Below are 27,183 nucleotides of genomic sequence, written 5' to 3'. Positions count from 1 at the left end.
TCATCTCTTATAAGCATAAATATGTTTTCCTAAATCATCACAAAACTGTTATCACACTTTTAGACACATATTTTCCAAGTTATTTCAAGAATGTCTTAAATCTGTCCCCTCCCAACCATAATCCAGAATCTAGTCAAGGTTCAAATGTTGCTTTTTGCTGTCTTTTCAGACATTTTTCAATCTTCTACTATACCCTTACCCAACTATTTATCTTTTAGAATGTCGTATGGTCTGTGTTTGTCTGCTTGTTTAGTCATATTAATGTTTAACCTGTTCCTCTGTCCCATCTTTTATATAAATTGGAAGTTAGGACTAGAGGGTCAATTTGATTAATTTTAATCCCATGTCAAATATGTGGTTTACAAATTTTTTTTTCAGGTTGTATACTGTCTTTGGGCTGCATTGATAAGAGCCTTTACTTAAAGCACAAAATTTAACATTTTTATCTTCCTTTTTTCTTTTGTTGTTCAGTATTTTAGGTCCTATCTAAAAAAAAAAAAATCACTGAAAATTGTGATGCCAACATCTATCTCCTGAGGTGTTGTTTGGTGTTTGAAACAGGGTCTCATGTAGCCCAGACTGGCCTCCCAGTCTCAAACTTGCTGTGCAGTCAAGGTTGATACTGAACCCAAAATTTAACATTTTTATCTTCCTTTTTTCTTTTGTTGTTCAGTATTTTAGGTCCTATCTAAAAAAAAAAAAATCACTGAAAATTGTGATGCCAACATCTATCTCATCACTGAAAATTGTGATGCCAACATCTATCTCCTGAGGTGTTGTTGTGATGCCAACATCTATCTCCTGAGGTGTTGTTTGGTGTTTGAAACAGGGTCTCATGTAGCCCAGACTGGCCTCCCAGTCTCAAACTTGCTGTGCAGTCAAGGTTGATACTGAACCCAGAGCCTCCTCCCTCCACTTCCCAAGGTCAGGATTACAGACTTGCACCACCATGTCTATCTCCCTGTGGTTTCTTATTCTGTAGTTTCAGTTCTGATGTTTAGGTCTTTGGTCTACTTTTAGTTATCTTTTGTGTGTGATGAAAGGTAAGCCTTTGACTTTATTCTTTGCACATAGATACCCAAGTTTCTCACCTCCATTTGTTGAAAAGACCATCCTTGACGGTGATGGGGAGTGGATATGATAAACATGGGTGACATAGTTAATCAAAAGTGTTACGAAAACCATCACTTCATACAGTGACTATATAACAATTGAAAAATTAATTGAAGTGCTAAAATGCCACCCTTCCCCCTTTTGAATAGTTTCAACACTCTTATTAAAAGCCAACTAGGAGCCAGTGCGATGGCTCAGTAGGTAAAGGTGCTTACCATAAAGCCTGATGACCTGAGTTAATTCCCAGGACCCACATGGTTGAAGGAGACCTCCACATGTGCACCATGGCACATGAGCTCCCACATATACACACAAATAAGTGTAATTTAGAATTTTCAAGTCAAGTAACTGTGTATTTGAGAGTATGACCTCTGTATTCTGGGCCACTGCTCTATGCATCTGCCCTTTGCTGTATTTGTCTTATACTGTTTTGGTCACCATAATGTTACAGTAATTTTGATCTGGGAATTGTGACTTTTCCAAAATTTAGAGAAAGTTGTTTTGGCTGATAGTGGTCCTTTGAGATTCCATAAAAGTTTTAGGTTTGGGGTTTGCTTTTGTGGTTTATTTTCTATTTCTGAAAAAATGCTGGTTTGGAATTTTAACACAGTTGCATTAAACTTGTAGGTGACTTTGAATCATATTGTCATTTTAACAACATTGTCTTCAAATGCATGGGAAAAAAAATGGCTTTGCGTTTATTTGTGTTTTCTTCCATTTCTTTCACCAATGTTTTGTTGTTTCCTGTGTGTAAATTATTTGATTTCTCAGTTAAATGTATTTTTATGTATTCTATCCTGTTTGATTTTAGAGTAAATGGAAATATTCACTTCATACAGTATTCATTGTTAGCATATAAAACACAAATTTTTTGATTCTGTATCCTATAACTTGGCTGAATTCATTTATTAGCCCTAACAGCATTTTGTGGAATCTTTAGCAAATAAGATTATGTCATCTATAAACAGAAAGCTTGACTTTCAACTTTCCATTTATTTTTCAATATTTTATTATTTTAATTTTTATGTGTATGAGCATATTGTCTACATGTATGTAAGTGCACCTGTGTCATGCAATGCCTGCAGAGATCAGAAGAGGGTGTCCTGGAACTGGTGTTTCACATGATTGTTATCTACCATGTTGGTGTTAGGAACCAAGCCCAGGTCCTCTGCAAGAGCAGTCAGTGCTCTTAACCACTGAGCCATCTCTCCAGCCCTGTCTACTTTCCATTTATATATCCTTTAATTCATTTTTGTGGTTAGAACTGCCTAGAACTATCTATCTCCTGTCTAGAACTTCCATCTGTTGAATACATGTGGCAAAAGAGTGTCTTTGTCTGGTTTCCATTGAGTACAATGTTACCTGTGGGTTACACTTCGCTGTTTAAAACAAAAATGATAGGTACTCGGTAGGATTAGAACAAGTGGAAACAAAATGCATGAAACAGCACAAAGTTGAATGAGGACAACAGACATGTTCTTAAAGTCTTTGCACGTAAATAGGTCTAACATTACAGAAAGATACACTAGGGGCTGTTACAATGACCACTCAAAAATGCTGAGGAATAACTAGCAGGACGGTATCCTAGTTTGTTTATTCATTGCTGTGACAAAATACTCTGACCAATACCAACTTGGGGAGGAAAGGGTTTATTTAGCTTATTTTCTCCCAGGTCACAGTTCATCAAGGAGCCCAAGGTAGGAACTCAGGGCAGGAACCTGGAAGCAGGAGCTGGAGCACAGGCCATGAGGGAACGCTGCTTACTGGCTTGCTCCCGTGGCCCCTGCTCAGCCTGCTTTCTTATGCAACACAGGCCCATCTACCCAGGGGTGGCACCACCCACAGTGGGCTGGGCCCTCCCACATCACTCAATAGTCAAGAAGGTGCCCCTTGAACATGGCCACAGGCCAGTCCAATGAAGGCAATTCCCCAGTTGAGGCTCCCTCAACCCAGGTGTGTCAAGTTGACACTAAAGCTCTCCGGCGCAGACGGTTATATTAGGTAGAGATAAAATGGGAGGAACTATCCAAAAGCACCACCCACAGTGGGCTGGGCCCTCCCACATCACTCAATAGTCAAGAAGGTGCCCCTTGAACATGGCCACAGGCCAGTCCAATGAAGGCAATTCCCCAGTTGAGGCTCCCTCAACCCAGGTGTGTCAAGTTGACACTAAAGCTCTCCGGCGCAGACGGTTATATTAGGTAGAGATAAAATGGGAGGAACTATCCAAAACAGGACAAGAAAAAATGGGGGAAAAGAACAGAGAGCAGATGGGATAAAGACAAACAGCAAGACACTGAAGCCCGACCATAGGAACAGTGGCATGTAAATGGCCTACATGCTCTAGATCAAAGGCATTGTCATGCTGAGTAATAAAGCTAAAGCTAGTCATATGCTTTTCATAAGAAACACACATTAAGGACAAAAAGTAAGTGCATGAAAAAATATATAAGCAATAAGCAGAGCTAGCAGAGCTTTGTTAACGTCAGACAACAAACTGCAGGACAAGTATTAACAGAGATAATGATACAAAAGATATGTTTATCAAATAGACCTGTGTTTCTGTGCCTAGTGACAGAACTTCAAAGACTGTGAAACAAAACATGACTAAACTACAAGTTTAGTTTAGAAAAAAAAATATTTGGACACTTCATCATTCCTGTCTTAGTAACTGACAGAATACGCCAAAGGATAATCAGTAAGCTAGAGAAAATTTGAGCCACTATCAAGCCACTGACTTCATTGTCGCTAATAGATGCAACGTTGACATGGCCACAGCAAAATACACACTGCCTCTAAGTACACATGGAACACTCTCTGCAGAACCATAAAGTTGGTCTCAATAAACCTGAAAGGACTGAAATCATACAGAACATATTCTCTGACCACAATAAAATTTAATTAGAAATGAAGGAAAACTGTATCTGGAAAAATCCCCGAGTATTTAGAAATAACAAGTGATTTCTAAGTAACCCATGAAGCTAAGTTGAATTAGAGAATAGTTTAACTAAATGATAATGAAAACATTAAGCTTACATGATACTTAAGGTTTCTTTTTAAAAGAATAAGAACAAATTAAACCAAAATTAAATAAAAGTAAGAAAATAATGAATGTAATTTATCCTGATAACAAAGTATTTTTAAAAGCATCCAATCATCTCAAAGAGAAAAAGGGTTTGACAAAGAGTAAAACAGAAAATATCTCAGCAATATGGAAATAAAAGGGGACCTCTTCCATAAAGGACATCTTTAGAAAAATCTGTATTTCTCATCACACTTAATGGTGAAAATCTGAACACTTTCCCTCTGAGATCAGGAAAAAAGCAAACAATGTCTATTCTTTCCACTTCTACTGATTGTACTGGAGGTAATATGCAATGTAATGAGGCAAACAATCAATATATAAGTATGTAATATGAAAAATATATCATATGTGGCATAAAGATTGGAGAGGTTGGAGTAAAACTCTCTGAATTTTCAAACTATGATCACTAAAGAGGAGATGTAGACACTCTAGGAAGCTGCTAGAATTAGACTGAATTCAACAGACTTTCTTCTGCAGAAAGTAATCCAGTATGAAATTTAGAAGTAACATTTACAGTAGCAAAAAGACTATTAACCACTATGAGATTTTTAACAAAATATGTGCAGAACTATAAAATGAAAAACAAAGTATACCCCTTTAAAGAATTAAAGAGGACCAAATGTATAAAAAGATAGACTATCATCATGGTTTGAGAGGCATTAGTAGAACTGTGAAGTCAGCTCTACCCCAGTTTCTCTATGGTTTCAATTTAATTCTAATAAAAATAGCTGCAACTCTTTAGTAGGATTTGATCATCTAACTCTAAATGTATGTGCCAAGTGTAAGGATCTGGAATAGCCAAGACAATTGTGGGGGTGGGATGGGAGGGTCATAAAAGACAGAGGACTAACACTATTTTAATGTCAATGCTTAGTATAATTATAGTAACTGTGAAAATTTGATATTGGTAAGTCCATTGAACAGAAAATAGAATCTAGATACAGAGGTACCCCTAATCTATGCACAATTGATTTCTGTAAAGATGCTAAGGTAATGAAATGGGGGAAAGGACCATCTTATCAACAAATAGTGCTGGAACAACTGGATCTCCATTTGAGGAAAATGAGCATTGATTCTTATAATGTATATAATATCCATTCAAAAGAGATCATTGACTTAAGTGCTATAACTATAAATATTCTAGGGAAAAAATAAACAGAAATTGGTCAACAAAGATTTCTCAGGCTGGTCACAACATGCACTAACAATTTCTTTAAAGAAAGAACTTAGGGCATGGGGCTAGAGAGATGGATTCCTGCTCTTCCAGAGAACTCAAGTTTGATTCCCAGCATCCATGTCATGTGGCTCACAACTGCTTGAAACTCCAGCTCCAGGGAATCTAATGCCCTCTTCTGGTCTCCTCAGGTACCTGCGTACACATGGCAATCAGGCATGTACACAGAATTTTAAAAAAAAGAATAAAAGAAACTTGTACCTAGAGAGATAGAAAGATAGCGAGTGGTTAAGAGCACTGGCTGCTCTTGTAGATGACTGGGTTCAGTTCCCAGGACCCCACGTGGAGGCTAACAGCTGTCCATAGCTCCAGGTCCAAGGGATCTGACACCCTCTTCTGGCCTCCACAGGTTTGTACACACATGGTGCACTTGCATACAAGCAGAAAAACATACATATAGACTAATAAATAAATAAATAAATAAATTATTAATTAAAATAAAGAAAAGAACTTTGGGAGGCAGAAGCAGGCAGCTCTCTGTGAGTCCCAGGCCAACCTGGTCTACATAGTGAGTGACCCTGTCTCAGGGAAAGGAAAGAAAGACAGAAGGAAAGAAAGAAAAAAGAAAGAAAGGGAAGGAAGGAGGCAGGAAGGAGGAAGGAGGAAGGAGGAAGGAAGGAAGGAGAAAGAAAGAAAGAAAGAAAGAAAGAAAGAAAGAAAGAAAGAAAGAAGAAAGGAAGGAAGGAAGAAAGAAAGAAAGAAAGAAAGAAAGAAAGAAAGAAAGAAAGAAAGAAAGAAAGAAAAGAAAGAAAGAGAAGAAAAAGAAGGAACTTGGCAAATTGGACCACGGTGGCACATGTGGCAATCTCAGCACTCAGAAGGCTGAGATAGGAGGATTCCAAGGTCAAGATCAACCTGGGCTGCATAGTGATAGTCTGTCTCAAAAACAACAATAAAAGACTTTGGTAAAACTGACTTAATGAAAATTAAAAGTTTGTTTTGAGAGCCACTGTTAAGAGAATACAAAGAAATTGGAGGCCTGGAGGCCAGGCCATCTAATTAATGGACTTATATTAAGAGCATATAAAGAAGGCTTACAACTCATGAAGAAAAGAAGAAATGTATTTGGACGTGTCATCAAATAACCAACAAGCATGAAAAAGTACTTAACATTAACATCAGGGAAATGCAAATTAAGACCACAATGAAATGCACACTTAAATGACTAAAATCAAATTCTGACACTATACTTGTAGGTATATATCTCATACATGCTGATGTAGGATAAAAAATTGCACCACTTTGCACTGGTATTTCCTTAAGTATATACTTAACCTACACAGCAACTATACCTTGACATTTATGCAAAACATTAAAATCTGTCCATAAAATGCATGAATATGCACACCTTTGTTTACATAGCATAAACTGGGAACAACTGAAAATGTCCATCAACCAGCACATAGGTAAATAAATTGTGACATATTTACAAATGAAATCTCAACAGTGAAAAGGAAGTACTCCTATATATGTAGCAAGGTGCATTATCTGTTACTAAAATTATAGAACAAGTTAAACTTGTGGCAGGGAAATAGACCAATGATTGGCCGAGGCTGAGTTTGGGGAATACTTCTGAAATGGGCCTGAGAAAAAAATGGGGGAGCACTTTAATTGGACAGGTTACACAAATTTATGCATCTTTCAGTCTCACTAAACTGCTCCCTTAGAATAAATATATTTTATTATGTCTAAGTTACTCTTCTTTCATTTGGAAAAGTATAAAAATCAAATGTCCCAGAGTAAATACACTGTAAATATCATTTAAAATTCAAATTATATGAACTTCTGTACTAGAAAATAATCTTGGTAGTTGCTTTGTTTTTACTGGGTAGTGATGAAAATGTAGCTTAAAATTATGTGTTGTCTCAAGATGTTCAGTGCAAAGATCTATGTTGTCTTGATGGTAACATGCAAGTACTTTGGCAACAAGCTTCAGAGAACAAACCATCTTTGTGTGTGTCTGTGTGTGTGTGTGTGTGTGTGTGTGTGTGTGTGAGTGAGTGAGTGTGCAGGTACATGTGTGCACGTGAACATGATTGTACAGAGGATAGCCTCAGGTATCATCCTCAGGAACACCATCCATCTCCTTTGAGGCAGACCTTTCCTTGGCCTGGAGCTCACTGATTAGGTCAGGCTGGCTGGCCAGTGAGACTCAGGCACCCTCCTGTTTCTATCTTCCCAGTGTTGGGATTATAAGTGCACACCACCACATGCAACATTTTTATCTGGTGCTTAAAAGATGAGTGCTTTACTATAAAAGTCATCCACCCAGCACCCCCCCCCAAACTGCCTTTTATGAGAAATAGCTCTGTGGGAAGATAAGAAGCCACAGCTGATTACTATCTTACGGTTCTTTAATTAAGTGAAACCATGTTAGAAGTTGTGCTATATGAATTTCTCTCCCAGTTGCATCTAAAATGTGGAGATTATTATTTCTCAAAAAAAACAAGTCCCTTTGTAGGTCTCATCACATGTTTGATTTATTTTCCTTCCTTTCATATTTTTATGCTAAAAAACAGTTTTATAATTAAATTCCTTAGCAATACCTTTATGCAACAAATAAAATGATTATACACACTAGTGTATTTTCATCACAATTTGATTATTTTATGTGGGCAGGGATTTTACATTAGCCCTGAATTCTTATGCTTATCAACTAGAAATCTTATATGCACACATAAGTAGAGTTTCATATATAATATGACCTAATATGCATGAGTTTGCAAGTAATTTCCTTTGATTTGTCAGCATGAGTCACTGTTTTTGTGACTCAGTTTTCATGGAACGTATATATTTATTCTACTTGCTACTGACTTAACCAAGCCTGACAATGATTAAAATTTCCAGGTCACTGTAATAGTTTTTAGGGACAGTGGTATCAATGTGTGTGACTGAGATTATTCTGTGGATCTTGGGGATGGCGGTCAGCATTTCACAGTGCTCCAATGGGATCTCAATACAAGGTTTGCATTTTAAAATACTGTTTTCTTGTTTTTTTTACTTTAATTCTATGAGATCTGGTCACCATATTCCTCATATGAATCCACTTATAGTCTGACTTTTGAAATCACTATCTATGCTGTAATGGGTAACACTCTGGGCTTTGAAATCATTGTTTATTGAAATAAATAGGACATAGTGATTTTTTATGAAAGCATTATTGATAAAGGAAGACAATGACTCCATTTGAGGTTATCAGAGAACATATAGCTTAGTCATGCCATGTTCAGATCATTGCTAAATACTTTTCTTCTCTCAGAATATTTGAAATTTGGGGCTGGAGAGATGGCTCAGCAGTTAAGCGCACTTGCTGCTCTTGCAGAGGACCTGGATTCGGTTCTCCACACCTATGTGAGCCACCTGGAGCTACAATTCCAGGGGATCCAACACCCTCTTCTGAGAACATTGGGCACACATGTGGTGCACATATATACATGCAGGCAAACGCTTGGACACATAAAATAAAAATAAATCTAAAAAAAAAAAGAATATCTGAAATTCAGTGTAAATGCAACCAGTAGTCCCAGTGATCAAGCCACAGACCGTCTCCTAACTGTACTCTCCTCCATGTGGGCTCCGTATTCCTCCGGGGGAGCTGGGAGGGGGCACGGTCTAGTGCTCCCTTTCCTCACAGCTCATCCCTCCAAACAGAAATGGTCTATTTGCCTCATTATCTCAGAGATTTTGGATAGCAAGGAACTATATCTCAAATTTGTTGCCTCCATAGTGGCATGTAGTGCCGAGAACACAGAAGGCTGGTGATGAGTAGACAGCCATGCAGGATTCAGCTCAGCAATACCACAGTCATTGTCTTTGCCTGGCCTGAGTAGGGTTTATGGGAACAGTATTTCTGATATGACTTTACTTTCTAACTTGTAAACATACGAAATAGCCACCATGCTGAGTTCCCTGTTCTAGATGATTTTTCTTCAGCATTGTACATGAATTCTGAATGATCTTGGCATGGTCTAGTTTCTAAGCATTTGCACTCTTGTTTGGTAGTTGAAAGCATAGGCTTGCTGGACCTGTTTCCTTACAGCATGAGCTAGCATTTATAACACTTTCAGTATGTCCCACCCCTCCTGCTGTGCCAAGCCTTGTCTTGTGTGGATTATCTAGTTAACTTTCACAACAACCTGATGAAATTGGTGATGTGGAGTACTGAGGAGCTGGGGGCCTAAGGAGGTTGAGTAACTTGTCCAAGTTCACACATATTAGCAAGCAAAGAATTTGGGCTCAAAACCAGACAGGCAGACTCTAGAACCTAAGGTTTTCATCATTTCTCAATGCTGTCCAGTGATTTTTCTTTAAGGCATTTATCACTGTGTGAAATTTTTATTTTTTATTTCTGCATTTGAATACTTGTTCCTTGATTTCAGAGACATGCATCACCATATAAAAAGAAATGTGTGGTCTGTGGTAGGTGCTAATGATTAGTACTACTTTCCAGAATGTGATAATTAGATAATTACCTGTTTAGAATTCTTACAGTTTAGGAGTATTCATTTTAGGAGGTAGTTGTTCAAATAGAAAACTCCCCAAACTGCTTAAGGAGATGGCTTTAAGACAAAAACTTTAAAGACATCACTACACATGTAGGAATTTTGCTTATGTGATAATATAAACTTCCATCCTAAATTTAATATTGATGCAGCTTAGACTCTTTCTGGGAGGAAAATTCATCTTTATGTCACTCATAGCCACTTTGTTATCCTTTGGAGGTGCCTAAGTCAAGAACAAAGTGGACCCTAATCCCTGCATGCTTGGAGAGGGCAGGCACAGACCCAGTTTTGCTTATGAGCAGCTCCACATTCTAAGACCTTAGATCTTTCTCACTTCCCATGTCTTTCACTAGCCAGTTGGTATCTGATAATTGCACATGAAAGAAAATTTGACAAGGTGTTGAACAGAAGATCTAGGGCTGCCAGGAGCTGCCTGGGACTTGCATGGGAAGCGGAGGCTCTGTGTAAAGCTGCCTTCTCACAACCTTTCTCTGTTCTTCAATTTTTGATCCCTACTACCTTTTAACCTTTTATCTTTTTATTATCTCCCTCCTGGAATATGTCATTTGCCTCCTCACTTAAGTGAGAAAAGTGAGTTGCTGCAAAGGCAACCTTTTTGCTAATAACACACAACAATATTGGCTTCCACTTTCATTCCCGAAGCCTACATAGCTCTTGGACACTCCATAACTTCTGCACAGCCTTCTGCTTCAGCTGGTACCAAACCTGCGCCTTTTCTGGATCATCTATGTCTTTCTCTACCATAAAAACTAGCATGTTGTGATGCCAGCACACAAAGATTTGCAAAATTCAGCTAATTGGGAAGTTCCTAAGTATAATTTCCCTATTGTCAACAAAGACATCATACAAACATTTTAAGGGATACTCTTAATTTGAGACGAGTGCCTAGGGAGTTTTCTTTCTTCCTGCCGTATCTTTTATTTAAGCCTCCCCCTTTCGAATACACTGTTTCAAACCCGAATCTGGGACATCGTTGTTTCAGTGAAGCAGTTTACATTCACTTATTTCATTACATACAGTTCCATTCCACAAGTGTTTTTGAAATGTTAATTGCCATTTTCTTTGGTCTGTTCACATCTAGATTATGTTCAATGTCTGTATTGTATGAGGAGGTTTAATGAAACTGCTGCCCAGAGACATATTAATTTCTGCAAGGATCAGTGTTCTTGGCATGTCTTCAATCCAGTCCAAACAGCAGCCAGATTGGCATCCACAGCTCAGGTAAATCTCTCTCCCCAGGTTCTGGCTTTATATCCTTGCATGCCTGGGGTGAGCAGATAGGATCTGCTGGGGAACCTCAACTGCACATCCTAAAAGGTATAAGGATGAAGATGGTGATCCCCACCACTCATCCCCATGGAGTTGTCTACTTTCAGCTACAAGTATATTTGGGTGTTGCAGAAAAAAATATTGATAACATGTACATATTTGAAGCCTCTTGGCATTAAGACTGCAATATATAAAAAATGTCTCTGTAGCATTATGCTAATGCCCTGCTGATTCAATGGTGATCATTAGCCTAACCCACCCAAAAAAGAGCAGCAATTCAGCAAAACTGGTTTGGGTGGGGGAAACATCAACAAGATACTCCATAACATATGTTCTGGCTTCTAGGGATGGGGGCGGGGGTGGGTGTGGGTGTATGAAACATATGACCTCCTTGCTCGTGGCCTGAGGCACCAACCCAAAGAATAGAGTGTCTTGTGGGGAGGTACAAGATAGGATAACAAAGTCTGCAGCAGATTTAAAAGGGTAGTAATTAAAGCCAGTTCAGACTGAAGGAAAAGGGAAATGATCAGGCAGGTGCTCAAAAATCTGAAAACAGCCAGGTCTGAGGACCTGGGAGAGGAACAGCCTCTGGGAACCCAGGCAGCTATCCTTCCCACCCTCCCTCCTGTGACTTCTGTCCTCTCTTGGGAGGCTAGTGGTATTGACTTCTAGTCCATTGTCAGTTAGGGGCTTTATGTGTCATCATAGGCAGTGCAGACATGGATTCAGTAGGGTAAAATGGCATAACATGTAATGGACCTTTTAGAAAGGTCACTTTGGGGGACTGGGGAGATGTCTCAGTGGTTATGAGTACTGGCTGCTTTTGTAGAGAACCCTTGTCGGGTTCCTAGCACTTACATGGCAGTGAGTAACCAACTGTAACTCCATTTCCAGGGGATCTAATGCCTTCTTCTGGCCTCCATGGGCATTGTGCTCACATGGTACACTTATATACATGCGGCTAAAATACTCATATACATTAAATAAAAACAAATATTAAGAAGAGAAGTTCACTTTTGCAAGATGGACTATGGGAGACCAGGAAGGAGCCACAGGGGAAGAATGAGGCCCCTGGGGTGTGAGGACCAATAGGGGAACAGAAAAAAATGATGATTAATGAGACCGAGAAACCAACTGGCTATGAAGTTAAACCAGACATTGAAGCCTGGGCAGATGGTATTGCAGACTTAATGTTAAAAATGCTTCGGACTTGAAATGGTTCCTATTTCAATGGTTTAAATGGTTACAATGTTAACATATACACATACACCTTATAGATATAGCCTGAAGGCAATTTTACACATTACTTCATGCAGCTGTCTTTTGGCTGCAACATATATCACACGAGGTCAGGTGTGGAATTCATCTGTGACCTCATGCTGATGGTTAAAATGTTTTTGATTTTGAAACGTTTCTAATCACACATCTTTGGATTGGGGGTGCTCAGCCTGTACTCTAAAGCTGAAGGACCATGAGAGGGAGGATGGGTATATGTGTGTCGGATAAGTGAGAAATACAATTTTAGTGATTTGGTTTTGCCAACTGAGTTGATGTGGTGAGCATTGCGATGTTGAAAGAGCCAGGATTCTGCAATTGGTGATAAGGGTTCGACTTTCAATCATATGACTTGTTATTTGTAGGTAAGTTCTTTGAGTTTTGAGCTTTGCTTTCACCTGGAAATGCCATTAGTCGTGTGAAATTAGTTGAGTTGTTGGGAATATTGTAGATAGTATAGACAGTGAGGTACTGGTACACAGAGCTCTCTGCCCTTCCCTTCTCGGCACTCTGCCCTCCCCCTCTCTAAATGCCCCTTCCTCTTGGTAGGATCAGTACCACAATTTTGAAGGACCATGACTTTTGGGCTCAAGTTCAACTTGAGTTTGGAAAAGTTTGTAAGTTGAACACTTCCTCCAGCTTGTACAGCAGTAGAGGGCAAGTGACATTTCTGCAAATGGTTCTAACCAGTCCATGATGTTCTCCAGTATTAGTGGGGCCGAGGAGGGTGCAGGGAATCAGCAAACAGAAGTGGTTTTCATTTGTGTAGAAGGCCAGCTGGCTATCCTGAGTGTAAGCAGTGACTTGGCCCTTTCCCTCTCCTTGGTTTCCAGAGCTAAGTGGGGACTGGGAACACAGAAGGGAAATTTCTTACTTTCTGAATTCCTTTGCTAACTGTTGAGTCTGTCTGAACGGCAATGTTTGCTCCCTGAATGTCAGCACCACCACTCTGGGGCCTTGCCTAATAGGGACGCTTGCTCAGAAATGGAACAAGAAGGGAGGGCTTGTTTCAGGATTGCAGGGCTGTTAACTGCACAGCCAAAATGTGTTTCTATTTCAAACATAATCAGCTTTAAAAATGTGTCATACCCTTAACCAAAAAAGACCCATAGGAGCCTCTAAAAATAAGTTTCTGGGGGCTAGAGAGATGGCTCAATGGATAGGATCACTTGCTGTAAAAGCAAGAGGACCCAAGTTCAAATCCCCAGCACCCACATAAAAGCCAGGAATGACTTCACATGTCTGTGACCCCAGTAGTCGGGGCAGAGACAGATGGAGCCTGGGAGCTTGCTGGCCAGGGTCTCAAAAAGTAAGAAGGAGAGCAATAGAGGAAGATAGCCCATATCCTCCTTTGGCCTCGGCATGCCTGTACACCACACACACACACACACACAGTCTTTTTTTAAAAACTTTGACTAGGATGGGTGATCTGTCTTTATAATCTCACAGTAATCCTCGGACTGGCAAGAAGTTTTAATTAGGTAACCGATTATCTTTATCCCTGTTTTCCATGGACCTGGATGTAGAGCCATAGCAAACTAAAAAGAGCTCTTCAGTCAGCACTGGTCCATGTTCTGTGTTCACCTGTACATTTCTGCCACTGCTGTGTAGGACTGGCGAGGGCCTAAGGATATTAAAATTCCATGCTTTTACATTTGCTGCTTGTTAATCTCTGTTGTTCTTCCCTGTTCTTGTTAGAAAATAAAATCATCTTCAAGTGTAAAGAAAAATATTCCATAAGTATATTCTCATGGATATTAAATGATTGGTTTTGTCCCCATACGACTGATTTTATAGGATAAGCATACTGCCCATAACCACCAGGGTTAGCTTATAGAATGAATGAAAGCTCCCAAACTTAACCACAGCTTTAACTCCAGCAGAAGGATGGGGCCCAAAACTAACTGAGGTGCAGGGTATGTGGCTGTCCCCTTCCACTGGCTGCAGAAGTCCCTGTGATGACTTTAATCTGCTGCTAGTTTAGCAAAAAGAGAATTACCTCCTGCTTGGTACCTGAGGTTACAGTGCTGTGCTCAGTCTTTTTCTTTCTGTAGGGCGAGGCCCAGGCAAGTCCCCCAAAAGAACTAACTGTGACCAGTGCCGTGGGGACTCTGCTCCAGAACAGGGCCCTGGAAGCCATAAAAGAAGTCCCAACCAAGCCAGGTAAGTCAGAGTGTACACTTGAGCTCCAGAGTCTGAGCCCACCATTCCTGGCACTGCCATCCGCTGGTGGTCCGTAAATCTTAAACAGCATCCAGTGTTGCTCTAAGACACGAGGGTTTGTATGAGGTTAAAGCTTATTTGTCAAGAGGGACTATTTCTTAATTTATCAGTATTACACAACTTTGGTGCAAAGTCCTGTCTGATTGCAGCAGCTGGGATCGCTCATCATTCTTCCATCTGCTAAAACTGAAGAGATTGAGGACAGAAAAAAAATCACATGTGAGATGCTGTGCTGAAAATAAGGGGAGAGTCTCCTCTCTAGAAACAAGTCATTTCTTCAGAGTGGCAGTAAGGCACAAGTACTGACCATGTGCCTCCCAGTGATCAAAATATTTTATTCTGCATTTTAAGAAAGGGAAACTGAGGCTCAAAGAGAACAAGTGGCTTTACTTAGGCACACAGCTGGGAATCAGCAGGCTGGAGTGGACGTTGACTGTGCTTCCCTCTTCAGTAAGTTGCACGATATTCAGGGCTGTCTTCTTTATGACCGTGCATTTTTATAAAATTAGCATTCGAAGGAAAAAGTTTCCTTATGATGTACGTACTTAGTTTTGGTTATTTCTCTCTCTACTCGCTCCCCCTCTCCCCTAGTTCCCTGGCCACCATCATCATGTAACCATCCACCTCCAGTATTCCCTCTTCTCCTTTGATATCATGGGCAGTCTTAAGACAGTGAATATTATTTCACATAGCAGTACTTACAGTCAGCAGTCTTATTCTGAAGCTGTGTCAGATGCCAGTCTCAAAGCCTAAATGATAACACCAAAAAGTTTGTTATTCACTTTTAAATTCCTCCTGAATGACTAAAAAATTGAATTGAGGGTCTGGGAAAATGGCTCAGTAGGTAAGAGTACTTGCTGTGCAAAGCATGCTTATTTGAGTTCAAATCCCCATTACCCATGTGTAAAGCTGTGTTGACCAAGGTACACATACCTGTAACCCTGACACTGTGGAGGCAGGGACAGAAGGATTGCTGGGGTTTGCTGACTGTCAGGCTAGCTCTAGGTTCAGTGAGAGACCTTGTCTCAAAGGAATAAGTCAGAGAGTAATGCAGCAGGATACCCAATATCCTCCCCTGGCCCCTACACATACAAGCACACACATACATCACAGGCATACTCACATCCACCCATACACAAAAACATACCCCCCAAAATTAAATTGATATTTAAAAAATATCCATACAGCCTTATAAAATGAAATCACGAGGGTTTTGTTTCTTTGGTTTTGTTTTTGCAAAAATACTGTTTGCATTTTTTTTTGTTAAAGTTTTTCCATTTTTCTAATTTTTATATATAATATTTACCATCCTATTTTAGCATACAGTTCGGTGGTATTAAGTGCATTCATCATTTTGAACAGCCACAATTACCACCATCTATCTCTATAGGTTTTTTCTCCCAGTGCAAAGTATGGAACTTAGGTGCTTATTCACCCTAGGCAGGTATTTATACCACTGAGCTAGATCTCCACACCTCTTTTTACTTTTAAAAAATAACATTCATTTATTTCTCTTCCTCTCCGTGTGTGTATGGGGGGCATACACATGGTGCTCCTCTGCAGGTAAGAGAACATCCTAGCAGGAATCGGTTTTCTCCTTCTACTATGTGGGTACCCAATGAGAACTCAGGTCATCAGGTTTAGCAGCAAGCAGGTTTGTCTTTACCCACTGAACCATCTCACTAGCCTTCTTTACTTTTGATTTTAAAATATTTTATTTATTGTTTCTATTTTATGTGTAAAAGTGTATTGCCTACATGTATGTAAGTGCACCAGTGTCATGAAATGCCCTCAGAAGTCAGAAGAAGGTGTCAGATCCCCTGGAGTTGAAGTTACAGATGGTTGTTAGGCTCCTTGTAGGTGCTGGGAACCTGGGTCCTCTTTAAGAGCAGCCAGTGAACCATCTCTCCAGCCCTCTTTACTTTTTATTTTGAGCAAGGGTCACACTAAGTTGCCCAGGCTAGCCTTGAATCATTCTGTAGCCTACATAGTTCTGGAATTTGAGATCCTCCTGCCTCAGCCTCCCCTGTATTGTGCCTATAGCCTTTTGCATCTTGTAAAACTGAAACCGGGTAACTCCACATTCTGTCTTCTCCAGCTCCTGGCACCGCTGTTCTATGTTCTGTTGTTACGATGGTCTACTCCAGTTATTCCATAATCGTACAGTATTTGTACTTTCATGACTAGATGATTCCACTTAGTATAACGTCCTCAAGGCTCATTCATGTTATAGCGTGAGTCAGAATTTTCTTTCTTTTTTTTTGAGAAAGGGTCTCCTTGTAGCCCCAGCTGTCCTGGAACTCACTATGTAGACCAGGCTGGCCTTGAACTCACAAAGGTCCACCTGCCTCTGCCTCCCAAGAATATTCTTTCTTTTTAATGTTCAGTAACATTGCATTGTGTGTATATGATATTTTGCTTATCTATTCATCTATCAGTGTACACTCGGGTTGTAGCCATTCAGTTCCTTGAGACTTAACTTTCAAATCCTTTGGGTATATACACAAAAGAATGGCTGGATTATATAGTAGTTCTGCTTTTTAATTTTTGAGAAACCGCAATAATGTTTTCCATAGCATCCATGCCATTTTACGTTTCTGCCAACATTGCTCAAGGGTTCCATTTTTTCCACATTACCAAACCTTGTTTCTCTTTCTCTCTATCTCTCTGTGTATGTATAAGTGTGTTTGGTAGTGGCAGTCCTAATATACATGAGGTATTATGTCGTTATAGTTTTGATTTGCTTATTTATTTATTTATTTATTATTTATTTATTTTGGTCTTTTTGAGACAGGCTTTCCCTGTGGTCCCAGTTGGCCTGAAACTTGGCTTCTGTAGATGGGGCTGGCTTCAATCTTGCAGAGATCTGTCTGCTTCTGCCTCCTGAGTGTTGGGACTAAACTCATGTACCACGATGCCCAGCCCTGATTTGCATTTTTTTAATGATTCGTGATGTTGAAAATCTTTTCAAGTGTTTATTGGTCATTCATGTATCATCTTTTGAGAAATGTTTATCCAACTCGTGCTCATGTTTTAATTGGACATTGTATTAGGTTCCTCTTTCTTTTTCTCTTTCTTTCTTTCTTTCTTTCTTTTTTTCTTCTTTTCCTTTCTGGCATCACTGTGACCAAATTCCCAAGAGAAATAACCTAAAGGAGGAAGAGTTTATTTTGGCTCAGGGTTTCAGAGGTATCAGGACATAATTTTAGGGAGGACATGACATAGCAGAACAGTTCACATCATGGTGGTCGGGAAGCAGAGAAAGGGGATACATTCTGTGGGCTGGCCCTCTCCTTTTACCTCTGCTATTATTTGAGCCTCCAGTTTATGGGATGGTGCTGTCCACATTCAGCATGAGTCTTTATCCCCTAGTTTATCCCTCTGGAATTCCCTCAAACTAAAACACAGAAGTGTGCTTGACTAATCTTTAGGTGCTTCCAAATGCATTCAAGTTAACAATCAAAATTAACCAGCTGTCTTAGTTACTTTTCTGTTGCAGTAAAACAGCCTGAAAAAAGCAATAAAGATAGTAAATCTTCTAGTTCTTGAACAGGAGAGAAAAGCTTTGTTTTTTTTCATAGTTGGAGGGTACAGTTCATTGTGAGGAAGTCAGGGCAGCAGGAGCTGGAGGAAGCTGGTCACATTGTATCCAGTCAAGAAGCAAAGATGAATGCTTTTGCTCAACTCACTTTCTCCTTTTTATACAGTTTAGGCTTCCCAGCCTGGGAATGCTACCACTCACAGTAAGGGGGTTTTCCCATCTCAGTTAACCCAATCAAGATAACATCCTACAGGTGTATCTAGAGACCAGCCTTCCAGGTTATTCTAGATCACATAGAGTTGACAATTTCGATAGACCGTCCAACTCCACCTCTTGTCAGCTTGACACCCAAACATATCTCTTTAAATTGTAACATTTCATTCCTTGCCCCCAAAGTCTCATGCTCATCTCATATCAAAACACAACCCAACTTCAAGAGTCCCCATCATCTTTAACAATTACATCTGTTTTCTTAGCCGTAAGTAGTCTGAACTCTGTCCTGTCTTGAAATTTTCTCTGTCAAAAAAAAAAAATCATTTTTTTCTTACTGAAGTAAAAGTTTTATGGATATAGTCTTTTTTGCTCACATTTTTTTTGGTCTTTTTGAGACAGGGTCTCCCTGTAGCCCCAGCTGGCCTGGAACTCACTATGTAGACCAGGCTGGCCTTGAACTCACAGAAATCCACCTGCCTCTGCCTCCTGAGTGCTGGGATTAAAGGTGTGTGCCACCACGCCTGGCCTTGCTCACATTTTTTTAAAGATCATTATGCATATTCATTCTGCATGCACTGGGTTCCATAAGGATATTTTTACACAAGTATGTAAGGTACACTCAGTATATTCCGCCCATACCCCTAGCTCTTCTTTCTCGCCCCTTCTGTTAGTCCCTGTGTTCCCCCGGACAGTTTCAATTCTACTTTCATGCCATATATACATACATGGTTTTATGTATTTATTTGTAAAAAACTTTAGGAATCACAAATGAGAAAAACCATATAATGTTTGTCTTTCCAACTCTGGTTTAATTTGCTTAGTATGATTATCTTCAGTTGTATCAATTTTCTTGCAAATGGCATAGCTTTGTTTTTCTTCTCGGTTGAAAAACATTGCGTTGTGTGTATATACCACATTTCTCTTTTTTCTTTTACTTTCTTTTCTCTTTTTTCTCATTTTATTTTATTTTATTGCAGTGCTAAAACTCAAACCTAGGACCTACCACATGCTAGGCAAGTGCTCTGCTATTGAACCATATCCCAGCTCCTGCACACCACATTTTATTTATCCATTCCTCTGTAGAAGGACATGTAGGTTGGCTGTATATAGTTTAGCTACAGTGAATAGTGCTGCAATACATACTGATGTTTATGAATCTCTGTGATATGTTGGCTTGGTGTCCTTCAGGCAAATACACAGGAATGGTTTAGCTGTATCATATGGTAGATATGTATTCTAGTTTATTTCTTTGTTTGCCTATTTATTGAGATAGGGTGGCCTGGAACTCACTATGTAGACCAAGTTGGACTTGCTCTCACAGAAATCCACCTGCCTCTGCCTCCCAAGTGCTGGTATTAAAGGTTTGCACCACCACGTACACCAGCATATCTTTTGGATTTTTGAGGAACTGTTTTTCATAGTGGCTAGACTAGCAGTTTACACTCCTGCCAGCTGTGTATAAGGGTTCCCTTTTGCTTACTTTCTTACCAGCATTTGTTGTTTCTTCATGGAACTGCCATTCTGATGGGAATGAGATGGAATCTCAATATAATTTTTAAGATTTATTCATTCTTATTTTTATTTTGTTCACTTTATTTTCAATTGAATTTTTGTGAATTTCATACAATATGTTTGTCATATTTAGATCCCATTCCCTATCTGTACCCCTTTTATAGCTGCCCCCACTGGATTTCATGTAGTCTGTCATATATATTGAGGCCCACAAGTCAAATTTATGTCCCCAAATATCCTTTGGTGTGAGTCCATCCACAGGAACCTGTTAACCTATCTAGTGTCACACCCTTAAAGAAAACCAACTCTTCCTCTCCTTAGCACTTATCAGTTGTCAATAGGTCCTCAGCTAAGGTTGGGACTTCTTACCCACTTTCCCATGTCTATGCTGGATTTTGTCTGACTTAAGCTTTTGTGGATCTTGTGCATGCTTTGACCACCATTGCTATGAGTTCATATGAGTAACTTCCCGGCTGCTTCCATGGAGTTATCCATCACCTCTGGCTCTTACAGCCATTCTGCCCCCTCTTCCACAATGGCTCCTGAGCCTTGGATGGCAGAGGTTTGATTTGGTGTCCTAGTTAAGGATAAGCACTTTTCGATCTCTTACTCTCTCTACTTTGGCCAGTTGTGGATCAGTCACCATCTGTAGCATGAGGAAGCTTCACTGCTGAGAGCTGAGAGATGCATTCTTTCTGGCCCATTTCCTTATGTTCCCCCGAGCGTAGAAGTTGCATTGTAGATGTATCACTTAGAGCTGGGCACCTCACAGACACTTATTGGCTGTGTTTGACTAATTGTGGAACTTTGCAATAGTCTCCATCTGTTAAAAAAAGAAGCTTCTTTGATGAGTGGTGAGATGTACACTTGTCAGGCTAATCAAGAGCTCTCTGCTAACATGAACCAACCAGGTTCATGCTGATTCAGGTTCTCAGCACACAGGCAGAATAAAGCCATATTCTCAGCCAAAATCACATGAATAATCCCTAATCAATTCCTGAGAGAGTCCTTTTCTGCCTCTGAAACCTCATGGGTTGGCCTCCACAATCTGTTTCTCTCATCGTTATCTTCCAAACTCCCACCTGAATGACCCACTGAGCTCTGCTTCCAGCATTCTAGGGCTTTTCTGGCTCAAAGCACCACGTGGGGCCTCAGACCCACAGGCAATGGCCCCACCCACTTCTTACTATCAATTTTTTTCTCTTAATTACTTTTCTATTGATGTAATTAAATACCCTGAAAAAAGCAACTCAGGATGAATTTATTTGTTGCACTAAATCTGTAATTAGTTGAGATAGTATGGACATCTTAACAATAGTAAGTCTTCTAGTTCATGAACATGAGATAGGTTTTGACTCATGACTTTAATTTCACTTTAGCAACATTTTATAGAATGTATCCTACACCAGTGATTGAACTAAAGGTCTTGAGTATGCTGGAGAAATGATTTATCACTGAGAGAAATCCCCAGCCCTGATTTGTACTTTCTAATTCACAAGTCTTTCATTTCTTTGGTTAATTGTATTTTTTTTGATACTATAAATAGAACTGTTTTTATAATTTCCTTTTAAAGTTGTTCACTATTATTGCATAAAAATAGAACTGATGTGTGTTCAGTTTGTATACTGCTACAATGATGAATTCATTTTATTATTGCTTAATCCAGCTAGCTAGTGGTTTGCCAGTTTCTTGCTTTTTCCAAAGAAGCAATTCATGGTTTTACTGGTTTTTCTCTTCTATTCTTTTGTTCCTAATTTTAGTGCCTCTCTTATCTTTATTATTTATATTTTCTGCTAACTTTAGGTTTACTTTTCTTCATTTCTTAAGTTGCAAAGTTATGCTGTTGATTTTTAAATATTTTTTTGCAATTTTGGGGATTTTTTTTTAAAGACAGGGTCTTACTATATAGACTTGACTGACCTGGAACTTTCTCTCTAGACCAAATTGGCCTTGAACCTGCAGTGTATCCTCCTGCCTCTGCCTGCCTAATGCTGAAATTACAAGTGAGATGCCATACCTGGCTTCTTTCTTTTTTTTAACATAACATTTATAGCTGTAAAATTTTGTAAGTTTTGGTATGTTGCGGTTTCAGTTTCATTTGTCTCTGTTTTATAATTTGTCTTGTAATTTCTCCTTTGATCCATTGGTTTTTAAAAATTATTTATATTTATTATTTTATGTGTATGAGTGTTATACCTGCATGTATAGTACACCTGTGTCTTGCAATACCTGCAGAGGCCAGAAGAGGGTTTCTGATCCCCTGAAACTGGAGTTACAGACAGTTGTTAGCTGCCATGTGGATGCTGGGGATTGAGCCTGGATCCTCTGGAAGAGCAGCCAGTGTTCTTAACTGCCAAACCATCTCTCCAACCCCAATCCATTGGTTATTTATGACTATATTAATTTCTACAAATTTGTGAGTTTTCCATGCTTTACTTCTGTTAGTGATTTCCAGCTTCATCTTGTGGTAGGAGAAGACAATTTGTATACTATATATCTTTTTTCATTTGTTGATATTTAATTTGTGGTGTAGAATGTGGTCCATGATGGAAAATACCCTATGTGCACTTGAGAATGATATGTATGCTGCTCTTGTTGGATAGTATCCTAACATGTCTCTCAGATATAGTTGGTTTGTTGTGTTCCAGACCTCTCTTTCCTTCCTTATCTCCATCTGGTTGTTCTCTCCATTATTGAGTCAGGAGTTGAAATCCCCAACTATTATTATAGAACCGTTCATTTTTCTATTCAATTCCTTTGCGTTCTGTGTCATATGTTTTGAAGGGTCTATTATTAGATTAATCATTGTTGTATCTTCTTCTTCCTGCACTGAACCCTTTATTAATATATAATGTCCTTCCTTGTCTCTTGTAGATTTTTTCATTTAAAGTTAAGTTCATATGATATTCAAGTGGCTATTTCTACTCTTTTTTTTTTTCCTTTTGAGACAGGGTCTCATTTTGTGACCTTGACTGGGCTGGAACTCACTTGTGGACCAGGCTGGTCTCAAACTCAGAAAGAGTCACCTGCCTCTGCCTCTGAAGTCCTGGGATTAAAGTATGTGCCACCTGCTCTTTTTGATGACTTGTTTGCACATAATACTATTTTCTGTCCTTTGATTTTCAACCTGTTTCTTTTGATCTATGATGAGTCCTGTATAGACAGGACATGACTGGGTCCTGTTTCATCTATTCTACTAATCTCTAGATTTTGACCGGAGCATTTCATCTACTTACATTTAAAGCGATAACTGCTAAGGAGGGATGCTCTTCCTTTTACTATTTGTTTGTTCTTCATTTCCTGTATTGCTTTCTTCATTTGTGTTTGATTAATTTTTGTAGTGAAATATTTAGATCAATTTCTTATTTTACAGCTATGAACTTTGTTAATTACCATGGGAATTACATTTAACACTCTAATTTGAATTTATAGTATCTTATCTTCCATAACATACAAAAACTTCCTTTAACAGCTGTTGCCAAGAGTTTGTTTATTTATTTGTTTGATTGTTTGTTTGTTTATTGTGGATCCTGGAACTTGGGTTATCAGGATTGGCTACAGGCACCTTTAGTGACTGAGCCTTTTGATTTTTGATGTCATCAAAGTATGCTTTTATAAATTTTGTGCCCATAAACAGAAACTAACAATTCTCTTAAATTATACTGAAAGAAAAACGCTACAAGTAAAAATTGTATTAGTACTAATTGTTGTAATTTCCCACGTAGTTACCTCTATTAAATTTTTATTTCTTCATGAAGTTTTGAGTTACTGTTTAACGTTCTTTAATTTTACTCTCAAGAGTTCTCTTGAGCATTCCTTATAAGGCAGGGTTTATGACAACAAAATCCCTTAGCTTTCATTTAGTTAGAAACTTCTCTCTTACTTTTAAAGGACTTTATACTAGATTCTTGATTGACAATTTTTGTTTAGTTGGCTGGGATTTTTTTTAAAATACTTCAAACATACTGAGCTCCTGCCCTCTGTTCTCCAAAGTTTCTGATGATAAAGCTGCTAATGGATCCTTGTATGTGATGATCTTTCTTAGGCTGCTTTCAGATTCTTTCTTGGTTTTGTCTTGATTTACTCTCCAGAGTTCATCATGCTTGGGGTTTGTTGAACCTCTTGGATGTTTATAGTTAAGATTATCATTACATTTTTGAAATTTTCAGCCATTTTTTCCATCCTCTCTATTCGTCTTTCCTTTTGATCCAGAGTGACTATTCCCCCTACAATGCCTGTATTGGTTGATGTGATGAGTAATCTTCATTGTCAACTTGACTGTATTTAGAATCACCATGGAAACACACCTAGGAAGATCTATGAAGGCATTTCCAGAAAGGTTTAATGAGCAGGGGAAGAGCTGCCCTGAATGTAAGCAGCACCATTCCATGCCCTTAACTGAGTGAAAAGAAGAAAGAGCTGAGCACCAGCATCCGACTCTCAGCACTTCTCACCGTGAGTGCAGTGTCACCAGCTGCCATGCCTTGCCTGCTATAATGGGCTGTATCTCTGCAAACTGTGAAGCCCAATAAACCCTTCCTCCTATAAGATGATTTTGCCAGGTATTTTGTCGCAGCAACAAGTAACTAATACAGTTGACTTGATGCCGTCCCACAGATCCCTTAAGCACTGTTTCATTTCATGCCTGTGTGTGTGTACTCATATGTATGCGAGTTCGTGTGTGTGTGTGTGTGTGTGTGTGTGTGGTGTGTGTAGAGGTCAGAGAATAACTTTGGGTATCACTCCTCAGAAGCCACTCACCTTTTTTTCTTAAGACAGGATATTCATTAGCCTGGGGCTTCCCCACTTAGAGTAGACTGGTTGGTCAGAAATCTCCAAGGATCTGCCTGCCTCCACCACCTCAACATTAGAGTTATAAGCAAATGAAACTGGGCCCCACTTTTTATGTGGGCTCTAGGGATTGAACTCAGGTCTCTATGCTTGCAAAGCAGTTTACCAGCTACATCATTTCTCCAACTTTCTTCCATCTTTTTACTTCCTGCTCTTCAAATTCGGTAACTTTTATTGCCCCATCTTCAAATTCAGTGGTTCTTCTACCTGCTTGACTGTGTCCCTGAATCCTTGTAGCAAATTTTAAATTTTAGTTATATTTTCAGTTCTAGAAGTTATTTTTGGTTTCTTTTTTAAAATTCTCTTTGTTGCTATTTCCATTTTATTCATACATAATTTTTTTTTTTACCTTCCCTGACTCTTCCTTTGGTTGAGCATTTTAAAGACAGCTATTTAGGACTTTGTCTACTAGATCAGTCTGGTAAGTCTGTCATCAGGTATTTTTCAGAGACAGTTTCTGTTGGCCTTTTTTCTCTTTTGAATGAGCCATACTACCTTATTTCACTGTGTGCTTTGTGATTTTCCTGTTGAAAACTGGACATTCAAATCTAATAATGTTAGAACTCTGGAAATGAGATTTTCCTCCTTCCCCAGGGTTTGCTGAGTTTTAATTTTTAAATTTATTTTTATTTTATGTCTATAAATGTTTTGCCTACATGTATGTAAGTGCATCATGTGCATGGAATGCCAATGGAAATCAGAAGAAGCCATCCAATTCCCTGGAACTGGAGTTATAAATGGTTGTTAGTTGTCCTGTGGATACTGGGAACCAAACCCAGGTTCTGTGGATGAGTAACCAGTGTTCTTAACCACGCCATCTCTCCATCTCCAGGTTTGATGAGTTTTAAAAATTGTTGTTACTGTCTCTATGCCACTGATCAGCCTGAGCAGGTCTTCTAAAGTCTGTCCTGATCTTCTACCGTTCCCCAGATATACAGTAGTTTTTAAATGTCAGAGTTTCTCAGACCTGATTGCCCCAAAGGGAAAAAGATGAAAACAAAAGATGTGACACTACTGTTTAAATCCTCTGGCGACCACATCAGCATAGGAGATAACATCAACGGGGAAGGCACGATGCTAATGGTTACCACCTCTTAGTCTGTGCCTCTTTGATCAGAAATATCAATGAATGATCAGGACATAGATCTCAGATATTTAGAGAACAGAATTCTTACTGCTCAGCCTGGCTCCCACAAGACACGTACAAATTGAGTCAGGAGCCTGTCGCACCGCTCCCTGCTCAGGGCTGAAGGGGAGGGCGTTGTCCACTACTGTGCTAAAAGCTGAAATTGATGATATGAACTACATGTTACTGTCCAAATCTTCCCAGAGGAATCTGCAAGCCTTCGATAGACTTCGTAGTTCCAAACTAGTTACATCTGGCAGATTCTGTCATTACGTCTAGGTGGGGAAACAGTCCTAGTGTTCCCACTGTAACTTTTTCCCAGAATTCTCACAAGTTATTAGTTTCCTCCTGAACTGTGCAAAATGTAACACAGAGGTAGATCTTGGTTTTAACTAAGAAAAAGCATATTCAAACTATATGTGTATTTGTTTAGTAAAACTTACTAATAAACGTTTTTCTAAAGCATAATATAATGACTCATGTCCTAAAAGACATTTTCTATGTTTTATTAAAATGCCTTTCTTCATAGACTATATGATAACACTTAAAACGGTGAAAAGCACTCTGTGAAATTTGAAGTCAAATGCACATTGGCCAAGAGGGAATATTTCTTAATTCATCAGGATTAGATAATGTTGACTGTGCAAAGTTGAATCTGACTTTAGCACCAGATGTCTAGACCATTGGTCTCCAATCTAGTGGACTTGGAAAGAGATTGGAGACAGGAAAAAAACAGCATGTGAAGTTGACTGTTGAAAATCAGAGAAGGCTCTTATCCTTTGAATAGAGTCTTTAAAGTGGCAAGTAAGACACAAATGAAAAGGTCTTGTGTCCTAGCATATGCTCTTAAGTAGACCATTTAGACAACATCATTCTCATTCAAGTAACAGAACAGAAAGTCAGCAGATCTCAGAAAATGGTGTTTGTTCTTGATCAGTTAATGGAAGTGTGTGGCAACTGTGCTGTTGTTTCCCAGTGCAACACTGTTGAGAGGGACCTTGAAGATGTACTGTCAGCAGAGCTCTGCTCTCCTGAATTTAATCCATAATACTATTGTCATGTGAGTGGGTTGGTTATCAGAACTATGTTCTGTGTGAAAGGATGGCTTTAGCCAGTCTTCTCTCTCTTGCTCACATTCACACACTGATGCCTCCTTGACATGGATGTACGGGGAGAAGGCCCTTCTCCAGATGCAGTTTACTTTAGGTTTCCCAGCCT

At 39.2% G+C, this 27,183-nt stretch overlaps 1 protein-coding gene across 1 annotated transcript in view; it reads left to right on the top strand.

Annotated features, from left to right (window-relative positions):
- The window catches only part of Zc2hc1b (zinc finger C2HC-type containing 1B), a 37,755-nt gene extending 11,818 nt beyond the window's left edge, over positions 1–25,937 (top strand). Inside the window, exons 5-7 of the mRNA XM_008829831.1 lie at positions 11,037–11,176; positions 14,554–14,662; positions 25,822–25,937. Of these exons, the coding sequence (XP_008828053.1) occupies positions 11,037–11,176; positions 14,554–14,662; positions 25,822–25,937 (365 nt within the window). The remainder of the gene's footprint in view (positions 1–11,036; positions 11,177–14,553; positions 14,663–25,821) is intronic.
- The last annotated feature ends 1,246 nt before the right edge of the window (positions 25,938–27,183 follow it).

The sequence above is a fragment of the Nannospalax galili genome, unplaced genomic scaffold (genome assembly GCF_000622305.1).
Source record: "Nannospalax galili isolate Female #2095 unplaced genomic scaffold, S.galili_v1.0 scaffold154, whole genome shotgun sequence".
NCBI lineage: Eukaryota > Metazoa > Chordata > Mammalia > Rodentia > Spalacidae > Nannospalax > Nannospalax galili.
This window is presented reverse-complemented; position numbering and strand designations above follow the sequence as displayed.